Source organism: Rhinolophus ferrumequinum, chromosome 3, assembly GCF_004115265.2.
Source record: "Rhinolophus ferrumequinum isolate MPI-CBG mRhiFer1 chromosome 3, mRhiFer1_v1.p, whole genome shotgun sequence".
NCBI lineage: Eukaryota > Metazoa > Chordata > Mammalia > Chiroptera > Rhinolophidae > Rhinolophus > Rhinolophus ferrumequinum.
The window spans coordinates 100,728,366-100,743,582 of NC_046286.1; the positions used below are offsets into that span (position 1 = coordinate 100,728,366).

General features: G+C 43.1%; 1 protein-coding gene across 1 annotated transcript in view; it reads left to right on the plus strand.

The window, feature by feature from the left end:
* The window catches only part of FNDC1 (fibronectin type III domain containing 1), a 93,995-nt gene that overhangs the window by 17,415 nt on the left and 61,363 nt on the right, over positions 1-15,217 (plus strand). Inside the window, exons 2-4 of the mRNA XM_033103069.1 lie at positions 9,772-9,966; positions 12,265-12,351; positions 12,780-12,848. Of these exons, the coding sequence (XP_032958960.1) occupies positions 9,772-9,966; positions 12,265-12,351; positions 12,780-12,848 (351 nt within the window). The remainder of the gene's footprint in view (positions 1-9,771; positions 9,967-12,264; positions 12,352-12,779; positions 12,849-15,217) is intronic.

Sequence of the window (15,217 nt, forward strand, 5' to 3'; positions counted from 1 at the left end):
TAATGAGGACTGCACTGCGTGGCTTCCCCTTAGTGGGGTCAGAGGTTCTGTTTGCAGAGCTCTTTCAGCGCCCTGGAGTGTTTTTTAAGTTTAAAGATTCCAAAGACCTACAGTTTGGTTTCATTTTTTACACAGTTATCCCTAGAGAAGCATACTGACTGTGGAAAACTCTTTTATTGAGCCCCATGCATACTGTGAAATGTTAGAAGAGGAGCCAGGCCATTACTTTAATACTCAGCCTGTGTCTACACAACTCAGTCTTCCAGGTGGAAAATGCAATCAACCATCTGTCAACTTTACTTCACACAGTTGCAAAACAACCTGTACTTACTTTCCTTGTTTTGTTTTGTTTTTTTGGCGGGAGGATAGGAGAGGGTCATAATTATTTGGCAAATATAATTCCATTTGAAAAATTATTTAAAACTCAGTTAATCATTTCAGTGTTTTGCCCACATGTTGCCAAAGATCAGAATCTCTCTACATTTTGGAATATTCCTGTGCTGTCTGGTCTCTTACGGACAATAGCTGAATTTGTCCACCTGTCCTCAGAATCATAGTCTCAAAGTCAAATATCACATTGATTCCTAGCCCCAAGCTAGACTGCAGTTTTAGTACATCCTAACCTTTTCTGGCTTATTGATTGGATTTTTGGTCAAACACTGGTGGTTACACTGAGATCTGTGTTTTCTTCATTTCAGAGTCTGAGAAGTATTTGGCGGTTTCCAGTGGAAAGTAAAACTTGAATTTCAAACAAAGATGAAGCAGGGAGACTTACATAAACATGAGGGTTTGTTGCATTAAAGAGCAATCTTTGGTATACTTAAGAAATAATTTCAGCATTTTGGGGGTTTTGAGGGACTAGTTTATTTCAAAACCCCTTAACGTTCCTTTGGGGGTTTTCTTCTTAACCGAGGTTGTCTGGTCCTGCTCCTCCCGTCAATGGACAGACTGGGTGGGCTGCAGGGAACGCTCTGCTCGGAATGGCAGCCGTCCCCAGCTGGTATTTGCCTTAATTTCTTTGGGTGTGTCTGCACTGGCAGCCTTTTGTGACCAAATGTATTGGCTGCTGGGGTAGCTTCAAAAAGTTATTTTCAACTTTCATAGAAGATCTTGATTAATAGTCTCTTCATCCATCAGAGTCTGACTGCAAGTGGCAGAAACCCAATTTGAACTAATCTAAATCCCAGGGTTTGTTGGCGTGGAGCTGTGCATTGGGAAGTGCTGGGGTTGAGCTGGCCTTAGAGATAGATGCCCAGAACCAGGGCTCTAACTGCCCCTCCTCCCTAGACTCTCTCTCTGTCTCTGGTCTCTTTTCCATGTGGCAGCGAGAGCTGGTCACCAACAATTCTAGGATTTTTTTCTTCACAGCCTCATGGTCAGAAAGCAAAGCAATGCCCAGGGTCCAGGTCCAGTTAGAACAATTCCAGTGACGTGTCCTGGGCCAGCTGGGGTCACGTGATCAGAGGTCTGTTACCAGGAGACTTGTGGGAGGCTTCGCTGAGTAGACAAACATAGTATGCATTCTTTACACAGCACACTTGGGATTCGCTGCCTCAGAGATGTTAGCGTCTTGGGACTTAAAGAATTTAGGCAAGTGGGAGACTTCGGGGTCAATTATTTTTACTTCAGGGAATCCTGAAGAATCTACGCCAGTTCCAGTGGCAGATGGCAGAGACCACACTTGCTGAGGGAACCCTGACCCCATCTGGGCATTTCAGTGATTCTCCTGAGGCTGGGGTCAAACAGAATAAGGAAGAGAGGAAAGGAATGTGGAGTTTAATTTCTTTTGATGGAAATGAAGCCAGAAGACGAAGAAGGCTTTATTTACTCTCAGACTTGACACTTTCCCTGAGAATTTTGTAATGGGAGGAACTTATACTGAAGTTGGGACATTTTTATATGGCTGATATTGTAGTACTAGGATATTTTTATGCTGTCATTTCATCTCATTGCAGAAATACCGGCGGGCTGTTTTGACCAGCATGAGCTGGGCAAAATTTGGGATTGGAATAGGACAGGCCGGGAGTAGCTGTTCAGCCCAGAGGTCAACCTGACTTTGGAGTTGGGCTAAAGAATGAGCCTTTCTCATTTCAGTGCCTTTTGGAAACTAGGAGTGGATAGGGGGATCCTAACGTATAACTCCAGGAGGAAATATGGTGGGACAGTGGTTTGTACTGGGGAGGCTCCTGCCGGTGCAGCAGGGGCCCTGAAGGGCAGCTGCAGCTTGACTTCAGGTTGATGGTCACGCCCAGTGGGGTGAGGGAACAGCCTGTTGGGGAAGTCAGGGGACTTTCGGTTTCTTCTCCTCACGTTTCTCTTCTGGCCTCTGTCCTCATCTCTTACTCCCTCCCCTCCATGATCTGAGGGGTGAGTGCTAAGAACCCAGTGACCTTTGGTCTCCTTCCTCTGCCTGGTGGTGTTAGCAGATTAGAAGCCACAGGCCTGTGAGTCTTCTCTTCAGGTCTGTCACCCTGCAGGAAGGCTGCGTTTGGCTCCACTCTCGTCTCCACGTGGCGGGGCACTGTTGCTCTCACCTCGCCTGTGCCTGCGAGGCAGTGGTCCGGGGGTGGTGTGCTCTGCAGACTTAGCTCTCCCTTTTGTGTCCAGGGGAGGGTTCGGAATTGGAAAGTGGAGCAGGGACAGGACGCAGGATGGTGGTTGCAGCTTAGCCCGACCTTCTCCAATGCAACCTTACGAATAACACACCGGATAGTTTGATTTCTGACTCTTTTCTCACATCGGTGGTGAGTGCAGATGTTCATAATGAACACACCTGGCACCAAGCTTCAAACTCAGGAAAACTGCTTCGTACATTCAGTCAGGTGAAATAAAACTGACATGCGATTTGTTATGTATCACCGCAGTGAAAACATACAGGCCCTTTGTACTGCTTGCCCAAATAGATCCCCTTTGCTATTTAGGGTATAACACACGGATCCTAAAAATCTATGACTTGTGTAGTAAGTGTGACCATGAGTTTTTAGATCCAAATCTCTTTTCCAGATTTGATTTTCAAGTCCAATCAAACTGATATTTAATTACTTGAATCATTTTCTTCAGAAAGTATGCAGGAGAAAAATCAAAGAACAAGTAACATTTGTTTTTCTTGCAACTATTACATCAGTTATGGCCTCAGAAAATACCTGATTCTACCTACTCGACATTTTTAGTGGGTTTTCTTACCTCAGCTGCAGGTTTCGGCTTCAGGGTCTGCAATGATTATGTGAATGGTAGCTCTGCTCTGTTCAGTGCGATCACAGAAATTAAAAGGTTGAATCATGTTTATTAGCTGCTGTTTTGTTTCTAGATGGTAGGTGGACCATAAATCAAACAAAGTATTTATTCATTCATCTAATTTTTTTTTGAATTCCGACTGGGTGCCAGCTCTTTCCGTGGTGTACCATATTTGGCTAAAATCAGTCAACTTTGAAAGTTATGATGGAGCAGATACAGAGAAAGCATGCCAAGGAGGAGGGAGTTGTTTCCTTGCTTCTCCGTGGGTTGCTGGTGCTCTCACTACTTCTCTCTCACATCTACCATTTGTCTATCATCCTTTCTCTTTTCGCCTACCAGTAATGAAGTAACTATATGCCATTTTTAAAAAGTAAAACAAAACAAAGAAACAGACAACCAAAACCAACGCTTTGGATCCAGAAAGATTCAGTTACTATTTTGAATCACAGTCTTCTAAGCGTGATTTCTCCATGAGTTGTGTCATTTTTGGATTACTTTTTCCCATTGATTCATTTTATTAACTGGTTCTGAACTTTCCCGTCTCTTTATTCTGAGAAATAGCCCTTGACGGAGTTCCCTTTCTAGGAACATATTTATTTTTTGTCCATTGTGGATATGCCTGTACCCTTAAGGCTGGGTGATGATGGCTGAACCAAGGTAGTGAGCAGTAAGATACTGAGTTTCATTTTGTGCCTGTTTGCTTTGGAACTCACATGGAAATGTCGAACAAGCAATAGGGACTCTTGGTCTAGAATGGTTAGAGCAGAGTTGGCCACGTAGAAGTTGTTGGTTTTGCTAGTAGTTGAACCTTGTAGCATCCCACACTCCCCTCCCCAAAGCCATCTTCCCTACTTCCTCGCAACATTGGACGGTACCTTGCAGAGTTTGCAGCCTTTGGGTCCCTTGGTGGCTTGGGAGAGGTCTGGAGCTGGAATATGAGTCTTTGAACAGAGCTGTACCTAAAGCCTTCAGAGGCTGGGGTAGCTCTAGTTCCAGTTCTTTAGACTCTAGCATTCATCTTGAGCTGTAGACCTTCTTCACAGACCCAGACTCCCGGAGGAGTCTCAGAATTAAAATAGGACATTGGGAAGTTGTCCAGACGAGCAACTGCAGGGTTCTCCCTGAAGTGAAGTTAGACCAATGGACTGAGTCTGGCCAGCTGGTGTGTGTGTGTGTGTGTGTGTGTGTGTGTGTTTCACATAGTGTTTTTAAAAATTAAATTAATCACTAACTAGTATAAAATTGGGATATTTCATGCAAAAATCAGGATTTCTAGCTTCTTAGAACAACCCCTAGAATATCGAACAACCGACGCCGAAAAACTAAATGTTGCCTATCGATGGAGTGTACACTTCTTAACATGTCTTCACTCATCTGCTTGATCTTCCTGGTCGTTGACGTTGTTTGGGTCGCAGACCCTTGGTTAACCTCATTAGTCTAAACCCTTCAAACATTTTTTTTTCTTGAATCCCTCAGTGTTTTAGGTGAGCACTGGGTGAGTGGTTGTACCTGGTGCCAAGAGAGATGCCAGAGTGGGAAGAAGAGGAACGGGCAGGTGAGGTTTAGTTACCCCATCAACTGTGATGAATGCACCGTGAAGATGTTGGTCAGGCCTGCTGGCCCTGGGGACCTAGCTCTGTACTCAGGCTTCTGAGGGTGTTTGTCAGCCCTGGAGGCCACTCTTCAGAAGGTGAGAACCCTCCGAGGACAGACATTGTAGAGTCATTGGAATCTTGGTTTCCATCCTTGAGTAGACACAGACCCATACTTTGACCCTTGAACCAAACTGACCTGTTTGGGTAAGATGTGGAGTTTGGAGCGAGGGCCAGCTAAGAACTCTGGGTGCCGACTGTGCCCTTGTGTCCCATTCTGCAGCAGACCAGTAGAGGTCTTGTGGGAGCCATGGTGTGGAGTTGTCTAGCCTGGCAGTTGCCGGTATTTAAAACATCACCAAAATATTATTTTGCTATTGGGTACCTGGCAAAATATTCTTGAGCCTGGATAAAGTTCACTGGTATGAAGTATGGAAATGACTTTGTCGTGGTATGAAATTGCTTGAGTCGTAGCAGATTTTCTGTGGCTTCCTTCTTCGGTCTGGGGCACCTCAGCATCTGTCTCCATTCAAAGGCAGCCTTGAATGGGAGAGAAGGGGAAGGACACAGACAGGAAATTCTTTTTACTTCACCTAAAATCCCTTAGGCTACAGCTTAAGCTCATTTCCTCATTTTGCATCCTGTGGAGACAAAAAACCAGCTTATCACGGCCCTTACCTGTCATGCAAGCTCTGTGAGGTATCTCCCAATAGTGCCCCTATTAGGTCATACACTTCCTGTTGTATTGACTTTAGGTTTGCCCTTTCTTTCTTTAGAGAGGCAGTTCATGGGATATAGACTGTAAAGAATATACCTAATATCACCTTCATTAGATGAGAATGCTGACAGTATTACAAGAAGGTCATGGGCTTCCTTTGTCTAGCAGAGAGGATGGTCTATTCGAAGTTTCTAAGAACACTTACAAGTAAATAAGGAACCACTTTGTCATGTTTCATCTTTATGCTACCAGAATGCAGATCCTGTAACAGAATGCAGAATGCAGCCTGCAGACCTTGGAACCAACTTTATAGTCCTTATTCCTTTCCCTCGTATCTAAGGAATGAAGTCATGAGACCTACATGACAATGATTAGGCATAGAACATATCGCCATGTTTCTAGCCCCAAGAATAAGCTTTTGTAATCCGAGTTCATACACATTGATCTGTGCCTGCCTGGAACGGTTGTTCCTTAGATGGATGCTGGTTTGATGAGTTTCCTCAGAGCTCAGGCACTGACTGGGGGGCCTGGCGGGGCTGGAACAAGAGACAAAGTGCCTTTTATCCAGCAAAAAAAGTGCTCTTTTTATCCAATTCTTTCTGAGCAAGGCTCGGGTCATTCCCTAGGAAGCATCAACCATGTCATCAATGTTAAATATCAAATTCGGTGGGAATCTAGAGAATAGAAATATCTTCTACTCAAGTCGTTGTAATGTTTTGTTTGGCCCAATTTATATGTGTTGGTGTGTAAGGTGGAAGAGAGGGTAAGCGTATATTGGCCTAAGGCCTTTGGAGAACCTGGAATTCAGAGCTGATCTTGCAAGGAGATTGACCCTAAGGTTGCCTTGAAGCTATGGTTTCAGGGTCCCCTAAAGGCCTTTGTGTTCAAAAACGACCTTCCCTACGTAACTCTGTAAGGCCTAAAATGTCACCATTAGACAGTCATTCCTCTGGTCTGAGGTTTCGTCCTAAGAATGTAGATACCCGCGGAGAGAGCACATCACTCACTGGTTCCGTTCCCGGTCCTCACTTGAAGTCATCCAGCGCAGGGGAGGTGACTGTGGGTGGAGGCAGGAGTGCGCCTCCCCTCCCCCCACCGCCTCCCGAGGGAAATGACGTGGGAACGGGAGGTAAGTGGTAGCAGAGATGGTTAACACAACTAGGGAGGTATCACAGTTTCTTTTAGGATCGTAGTGGCTTCCTGGATTAATCACTTTCAGTGGATGTGGTCATTGGTTGTGCGGACAGAGTCCCAGAAAGCAGTTTCCAGGCTCTCGGCCTCACGTGGAAAGGTGCTGGCTCGGGTAGTAGATGGCCATCTGCTGTAATCAGATGGCCATCCGCTGGGGCTAGGTAGCCATCAGCTGTTACCCGTTAGCCATTAGCCACTGATATAACTGCCGTGGCTACGTGGCTACGCTAGTGGAGTTGGTTGGTTGGTTGATTGGCAGAGAAGCGGTCGGCAGATTGCGCGTCGTGTGGCTCCTGCTTCCTGTGGCTCCAACCCAGTCGCCAGCAAGAATGTAGTGGTATGACTCCCTTATCCGTGGCTCCGCGGGTGTTCCTTTTTGGCCTCACCATATCCTGTGTTCTTGTGCGGGGAGCAGGAGCTGAGACCCTGCATGACAATGGTCCTTTATGAGCAGGGGCAGATTTGAGGGGTTGTGAGCTGTCGGAAGACTGGGCTTTAGAGTTGGACAGAGCAGCATTGGCCTTTGGCTCCAGCCTGGCGCAGCTGTGTGGCTCCGGGCAGTTCTCCTAACCAGGCCCTGCTTTCCTCACCTGTGACATGGGTGGAGCCAACAATACCTCCGAGTGGTGTGTGTTCTAAGCTCCTCCTGTGATGTGAGTTTAACTGCGTGGAGCAGTGGGTGGCAGATGGTAGACACTCACTAGGCCCCCTCTTCCTGTCCATTTCATTCGCCCATTTGTATACACTTAGAGTAGTTTTACACCATCTGGCTTACTTTGTTTAACATACAAGTGCTGGCACAGGCGAGTATTGAGTTGAGACATTGCGTGATGGTACTTGATCACTGGCAGGAGGAAAACAAACTAACCCACGCGTGGACACACATGGACATCTGACTGGGTAAGCAAAATGAGATGAATCACTGGGTTTTGGCAACCCGGAGGTATTTGCCCCTTGCACTTCTTTCCTTTGTTTATCTTACTGGAGCTCCTGGAAGGTTTTGAGTGTCTCTCCTTACACTGGGCTGGTGCAACCATTTGAGTATGGATCCTCATGTGAGTTAGAAACTATTCTCTGCTGTTCCAAGGATAGATGCGAGGCATCGCAAGGGAAGAATACCGAGTATATTTGTAAATTGACCTCCTTTTCAGATGTCAGTAAGGAAAGGAAATCGTTGTCAGGCTCAGGCAGTTCTGTACTGATTGAGTCACTAGTGCCCAGTAGAAAACGTGAGGTTGTCGGGGTTCCACACGTCTCACACTGCACACTGTCCAGGATCAAACTTTTATTCAGAAGACTTGGAATTGAACAGTAGAGAAAACCATTAGTCACGCATTCATGCACTCGCTTTCTTTCCTGGGAGAATCGCCCAGTCAGGAGCTCCCCCTTTGCAGTTTCCAAGACCTTGCTTTGTTTCCACACACCTTTGGGTTGGTGTGAAATATTGGATTCCTGGAATGATTTTCTGCTGTTTCAGGAAATAGGGATTGTAACTAGGGAAAGTTAGTCAACTGCTGGAAGAGAAGGAGGAGAGGGTTTGGTTGTGAAACCTTGGAGAAATAAAGGGAACTGAGGAAAAGGGACCCCAGTCCTCCAGCAAAGAAAATCCTGAAGTTTCTCATAGGCAAGGAAGGGTAAATGAGAGCTGTTGAAGAGTAGTCGTGATTGCTGATTTTACAGGCCCAGAGATGCACTAGTGTGCTGTCTTTATAGTCTTTAATTCAAAATTTCCCAGCTGGCTTTAGGTTTCCTTGTCTGTGATCTCTCCCATCGCAGTTTATAGGAACCTCACCTCTGAAATTGGGGAGGGAACGCTTTGTGGGTTTTAATCCATGCCCATAGCCTGACATCATGCGTTTGTCTCCAACATGGTCATTCTTTCCCTAGTGCTTTCAAGTCATCATTTTCATACTCTTTTCTTTTTTTCATTCCTTGAATTTCTCTAGCAAAATCATAGGAGTTCTTGCCTTTTCTAATTGTTTTACTCTAGAAGTGGAACAATTTTGGGAAGAATAAGTGATGTGTGTTAGAATCAGCTGTACTTACTCTGTTCAGAATTTTCGTTCAGTATTAAAATCACATACTAACCAATCTATGTGTCATCATGAAACTCACTTCCCTTCCTTCTTCCATGAGAGTCCAAATTGATTTTTCTTAATATTGCTAAGTTTAAAGGTTTCTGTTTTGTTTTGTTTTTAGGTAACTTTCTCCCCCTGAGAATGCTTTGCGTAATCAGTTTCACATCCAAATTTGCCCAAAATATGACTGTTGCATGACTATTGAGCATATATTTATGTTCCATTGCAGTTTCAGTTACATAATGAGCTGAGAGATTTTGCCTGACAAAATGTTATGTTTCATTTTATTTTTGAAAATCAAGAATACTTTTTTGGAACCTCATAACGGAAGATAAAAATGTAATTGTGCTTCTTAATAACTTGTTTTTCTTCTTCTGCAACAAAATAGGGCAACATTTAAATTAGCTGAATGCAGAAAAAAACCCAAAGTTTAACTACTTTTTAAGGCATTGATGAACCTGTTTTGTTGTCTTTGTGGCGATGAATGCTTCCATTAATCTCCTTTTGGATGCAGTGGATGTTCTTCCTGATTATGAGAGATTTATGTTATTCTTCTCAGAGGTGATTTAAAGATTGGACCATGTGAAATCCTAAGAACTTATTTAATATATGAATGCCTCTGGAGAATATGTCAAATTACAAATTCATTATTCTTGTACCAGCAAGACAACAGAGTCAAGCCAGAGAATGCCTAGAGTTTATTTTGATTTGTTTCACTTTGGGTTCAAATTTACCACCCACAGTTATCCAAAATACATACAAGCTTGTGGGTTTGGCATGTTTGTTTTGCTGTCATACTGGAACGATGTCCAAACATGACTGTGCTTAAAGTCTTTAGGATCAGACAAATTAAAAGTCACTTGCTTTTTTGCTAACAATATCAGAGAACATTGGAAAAAAAGAATTCGTTTTCCCCATCTGCCATTCCCATAAGTTGATAGTTGCGCTGTTTGCATAGCTGACCACCCATTGAAGCCAAGGCATGTGAAACTGCTGTCCACTAAAATGGGCCTGAAAGTCACGTGGGACCCACCCAAAGATGCTACCAGTAGACCCGTGGAGCATTACAACATTGCCTATGGGAAGTCACTGAAAAATCTTAAACACATCAAGGTGAATGAGGAGACACACTCCTTCCTCATTGAGGATGTGGGTAAGTGACACTCTGGTCTTGTTCCCAGTCAGAACTAACAGCACCTCCATTCTCAGTTCCATTCTTAGGATGACTACTTGTGAGACAAAGTGTGGCAGGTTCCCGTGGTTCTTTGGGAACGGGAAGCAAAGGTCATGAGTCGGTTGCTTCCCCGTCCTGTGTTTGAGCTCCAGGATTCCTAGCTCTCTCTCCAAATTGATGTCGGAAACAATACTTAATTTCTGAATCTGCTTTGGGAAAACATGTTGATCTTTTTTTATCGGAACTTGACTACTGGACAACTTTGTAGCCTAATCTTGAGATCACATGTATAAACCATTTTAGCATAAGGGATTACTCAAGTTATACATCCCTGTAAAAGTGTGTGTGATATGTCACGCTTAGCCACATCTGGTTCAAAGATGTAATATTTCTCCCCATGAAATTTGATTTTGGGAGTTTGGACTATTTTCAATTTTGCCTAAATGTATTGTTTTATAAGTGTAGGTAGATGGTTTTGAACTTAGGCTTTGCGCTGCCTCCTGTGGATGCTCTGTCTTCTGTTCTGTTGATCCCAGGAGCCTGAGACTCTGCTTACTCTACAGTCATCTCACGGTCCAACCTTAAGTTGAATCATAATGAAGTGACAGACATCAGTATCTGTGGAAACTAGGTGTCCCCGTGCCATGTTAACATTTTTGCTGCCTGACTCTAGTGGATCAAAATTAATTCATGCTCCCTGTTTCCTGACCATAGTCAACCATACATCTCCTGCATTGTAATATTAGTCTTTCTGGGGGGAAAAGTACATAGAAGGAAGATAAAGGGGGCCAGAAGGGAGATAAAGGGGGCCAGAAAGGAGACAAAGGGGGCCAGATTCCCTTCCTCGTGGTTCCAGCTAAACATACATTTCTCTGAATCTCTTCCACACCCCTACGGCCCCACAGAGTCCAACTGTGAGGTTCAATAGAGGTTCTATTGGACCAAACCATGGGGCACATGTGCTTGCTCAAACCTTGGCTTGTTATGATTGCTGCAGAGAAGAAAAACATGCAAAAAGAGAGACTTAGAACCCACTGAGAAGCAGTGTCTCCCAAACAACTCTGATGAGTTAACTGAACACGAATCAGAGACATGTGGATTATATTTCTTTATAGTTCAGAACAAAGAGAGAAAGTGCCTGGCAAAGCATGATTTTACGTTCTGTCTGAACATGGAGCGTTTCCCAGTTAGTCCTGCAGGTCATGCCAAACCCTAAATGCCACCACGCCCTGCCCTAGTCACACAGAAGTCATACCAGTCTTGAGCACAACAGGTGTTCCAGATGGTATTGGCATTGCTGCTGTGTCCTGGGCCTCTGGCTAGAGAACTGAACTTGTTAAAGGAACGCTCCTCACTTTGAGAAATGTAATTACCGTTATTGCCTTTGACAGAACTAGCTCTAACCTCTCCAACCCTTCATCTCCTCAAATGCCTGCAAACTTTCATCTCTTCAAGGAATTGGCACCTTCACTTATCTTTCTCCAGATCATAATTCATTTTGAGGAAAGCCAGCACCACTAGAGTTTTGCTTTTTGAAGCGTCAAGTTCAGGGTACACTCATGTTCTAACCTGGCATCTTGGTTTCCTTTCGCATCCCAACAACTTCAGGAGCTCAGTCAGCCAAAGAGACCATTGCTATTTGACCTTGACCCTTAGATGCAGGTCAGAAAGTGAAGCCCAATTATTCAAGATGAACATTTCCAAGGTTTCAGGAAATATTTTTCTAGATTTTTGTTGAAATAGTCAAAGACAACATGCAGACATAGTAAGGTGAACATTTTATTGTGAAAAGGAGAAAATTTCATGAATCTTTATTGCATTGAAGATTTCCCACAAACTAACTTTTATGAGTTACATTTTTCTTCTTATTTTTTTGGAGATTTCCCTTTGGAGCTTCCATGGGAAAATATTATTTGTAGTTTCTGACACTGTAGATTGAAACACATATTTGGTAGATAGCACATTCCCGGTTCCTACATTGATTTCACATTAAAAAGCTTAATAGCGCTTTTGTTGACTATTCATGCACCCAGGTTTATTTCACATGCCATGTATTTTGTACTAAATAAATGTTGTGTTTTTGGGTCAGGTGTATTTCAGTTGCATGACGGGAATGTTAGTATTTTTATTTTAAAGAGAGGATGCTATAGTTAGACTTGTCATTTAATTCAGATTTTTTATATTTGGTTGTAAGTGGTACAAGGAAGACAGTTAGTGAATCAAACTGTCATTCTTGGAGATTCGAAACAGTGGCTTGATATAAACCATATGTTTCAGAGCCGGGGGTAGTGTACTTTGTGCTGGTTACGGCAGAAAACCATGGTGGAGTGAGCCGTCCCGTTTACAGAGCTGAGAGCCTGCCTGGTAAGTTCTACCTAGAATCGGAGGCCGTATTTTTTCACTTCGATTGGGAGAAACATCCCTCTTTGCTTCTTCAGGTCAATACATGTTTAGAATGATTAAAAGAGTTCCTGAACAAAAAAGTTTTAGCCTTGTATAACAAGCTGAAAGACTGAAAACTAGGAGAGATTTTTCCCCTTTTTAAAAGTATTGTAATATAGGTTGTTAGTGTTTTGTCCTAAATGTTTGAGGGCTCACAAGAGTAAGCCATGTACAAAAGACAAGAAGATGTGTTGTCATAAAGCTCAGGTGCTGAGTCACTAACATGTCCCGAGCAGGTCCCTTTGAAGTTTGTTGAAAAGACCCCTTAAATATACGTTAGGGATGCACTGAAATGTGGAAAACCCTATCGTCCTCGTTTCTAACTATCAGGTTGCATTTTCCTAATTTAGGAGGTGAATGGATCCAGATTGATGGTTTTCCCATTAAGGGTCCAGGACCATTTAATGAAACCGTCACAGGTACTATGTGCTCATTCGGTTCATGTCTTCACTGAAGCACCATCTCTCAAGAGGGTTGTGCTTCTGTCACACACATGTGCTCACAAACCTTTGTTTAGTTCCCATCGCTAAACTAACACACATGCCACACAGTTTTGGTCAATCTGCCCTGCACCTGATGGACCAGACTGCAGCCAGTGTCATTCATTTCTCACTGTTCTTTTATGTCCTGATGTGGGGAAGTGTTTGCGTCCACGTGTGGGGATTCTGTTGTTCTATTAACAGGCAAATATGGTAGTCGAGATGGCAGTGCTGGCTGATGAGGAAATTTGCAGCTCTTTTACCTGTAGATGACTTAAATGAATGGGACCCACCAAACAGTGGCTTTTGTTGGCTAATATGCTGCATCAAGCCTTTCTTTCCTTAACACCATGGATTATTTGGTGATATGTTAGATTACCTGCCTTCCATCTCTGCTCCATATTTGTATATATGTATGTTTTATCATTTGGGTGTTGATGTTGTCTGGTCATATTGTTTTACTTGTTGAGAGAAGTGTTGACATTTCTTGTGTGTTTCTTGAATATATTTAACTAATGGTGAAAACATTAATGCAAAATGTTGCAGCTATTTCAGAGTGTGGTTGGGTTCTATTGCAAGGCAATAGTGCCGGGGCTGTGTTTTATTTTCATGAACCATGTTTTCAGATTCGTCAGTCTTGTGTTATTGTTGAAAGGAAGGTGAGTATGTTGAAAGCAATGACTCTAATCTGCTTCTCAGATCAGATTTGATGGGTGTAGGCAGCTTTCAAAGTCCCTTTTATATGAAAGGAATGGAAGAACAAAACAACCAGAAAAGGAAACTGGCTTTGGAGGAAAGGTGATACATTTTTGTTCACATATGTTGGACTTGAGGTAACCATGGGGTGTTGTCATGGAGATGTCTCTAGGTGATTGGAGATTAGGGAATAAAAGTTGGTGGAGAGAAATCAGAGGTAGACATGGATTTAGGAGTCATGCTGTAAAATGAGAGTTGAAGTAGGGAGGGCAAGAATTAGGAGATGAGCAGAAGGCCAGGGAGCAAATCCCGGGAGACACTGGTGGTAAGATAGTCAAGAAGGTAGTACACTCAGTCAATGTGCAAAATAGGACAGATGTTTATTTCAGAGGTCATCTGCCCTTGAAGACACAATGTAAGCATTCACAGGGATGCGTAAACCTGCTACTCACAGATGTGCTGTGCCTTGCATTTGAACTTTGCCTTTTGTAATTTAAATGACCATTTCATTTTTGTAATCTTCCTGATAAAGTTTTCTGAATGACAGTAGTTTTGGAAGGAGTCAATTTCTTAAGTAATTAATTTCTATGCCTTCTTTAGTAGAAATGTGCGTGTGTGGGTGTGTGTGTGTGAGTGTGTGTGTGCGTGTGTGTGTGTGTGTGTGTGTTAGACAGAGAAGCCTTTCTGAAGTAAGCACGTGTTGCAGAAAGTCGGGGGATTGGGGATCAGACACAATCATGCTCCAACTCATTATTGGCTTTAAAGATAATTTAACCTTTCTCTGCAGAAGGCTTTGCACACCCTGGTTACCAAAGAACACTCTGCCATAATACATGATACTGCATTTGTCAGACATTATTATAAGAAGGACACTGGAAGATATTGCTAGCTGAAACCATTTGTAGCATATGATGTAAAGTAGAACTTAAAAAAAAAAAAAGAATATCCAGAATGCGTAGAGTTGGTTACAGTGCTCCAGAAAAAAAATTACATTTCATTGTTAATAAAGATAATAAGAATGACACGAGAAATGATCACTTAGTGACCAGCATGCCTCTCTGTCTTTTACGAGGCTTGGAAAATACCCTTTGCTATTGTTCTGAGGAATGGTTAATATATAATGATCCTGTCAAACAAAAGGATTCTTAATTCCATGCGTCTTCTTTCACAGGAAGGGATTTGTCCTCAAAATGCAGACGTTGGCATCAGTGCCTGGTGTAAGACCCCGAGGGTTTGCTTTAGTTGCTTTGACTGTTAGCATCTTGTGTTCTTCCAGTGTCTTATTTGAAACCAGAGGAAAATCTATTCTGAAATAGTGGTTTCAGTTCAAACTCAGAAGGCCTCCTTTTGCTGGCTGAGACCTATCTTGACCTCATTGTCTTTACTTGAAGACAGGAGTTTCTTCAATTTATTTAGTTAATTAGTTCAGTGCCTGTGGTTTTCCAGACACAGGTCTAGGTGCCAGAGATACAATGATGAATAAGATGCACAAGGCTTGCCTTAATGAAGACTACATTCTAATGGGAAAGAAAGGCAATAACATGTAAGCAAAAAGTAATGCATATCATCTGCATTAGTTTGCTAGGGCTGCTGTAACAAAACACCATGGACTG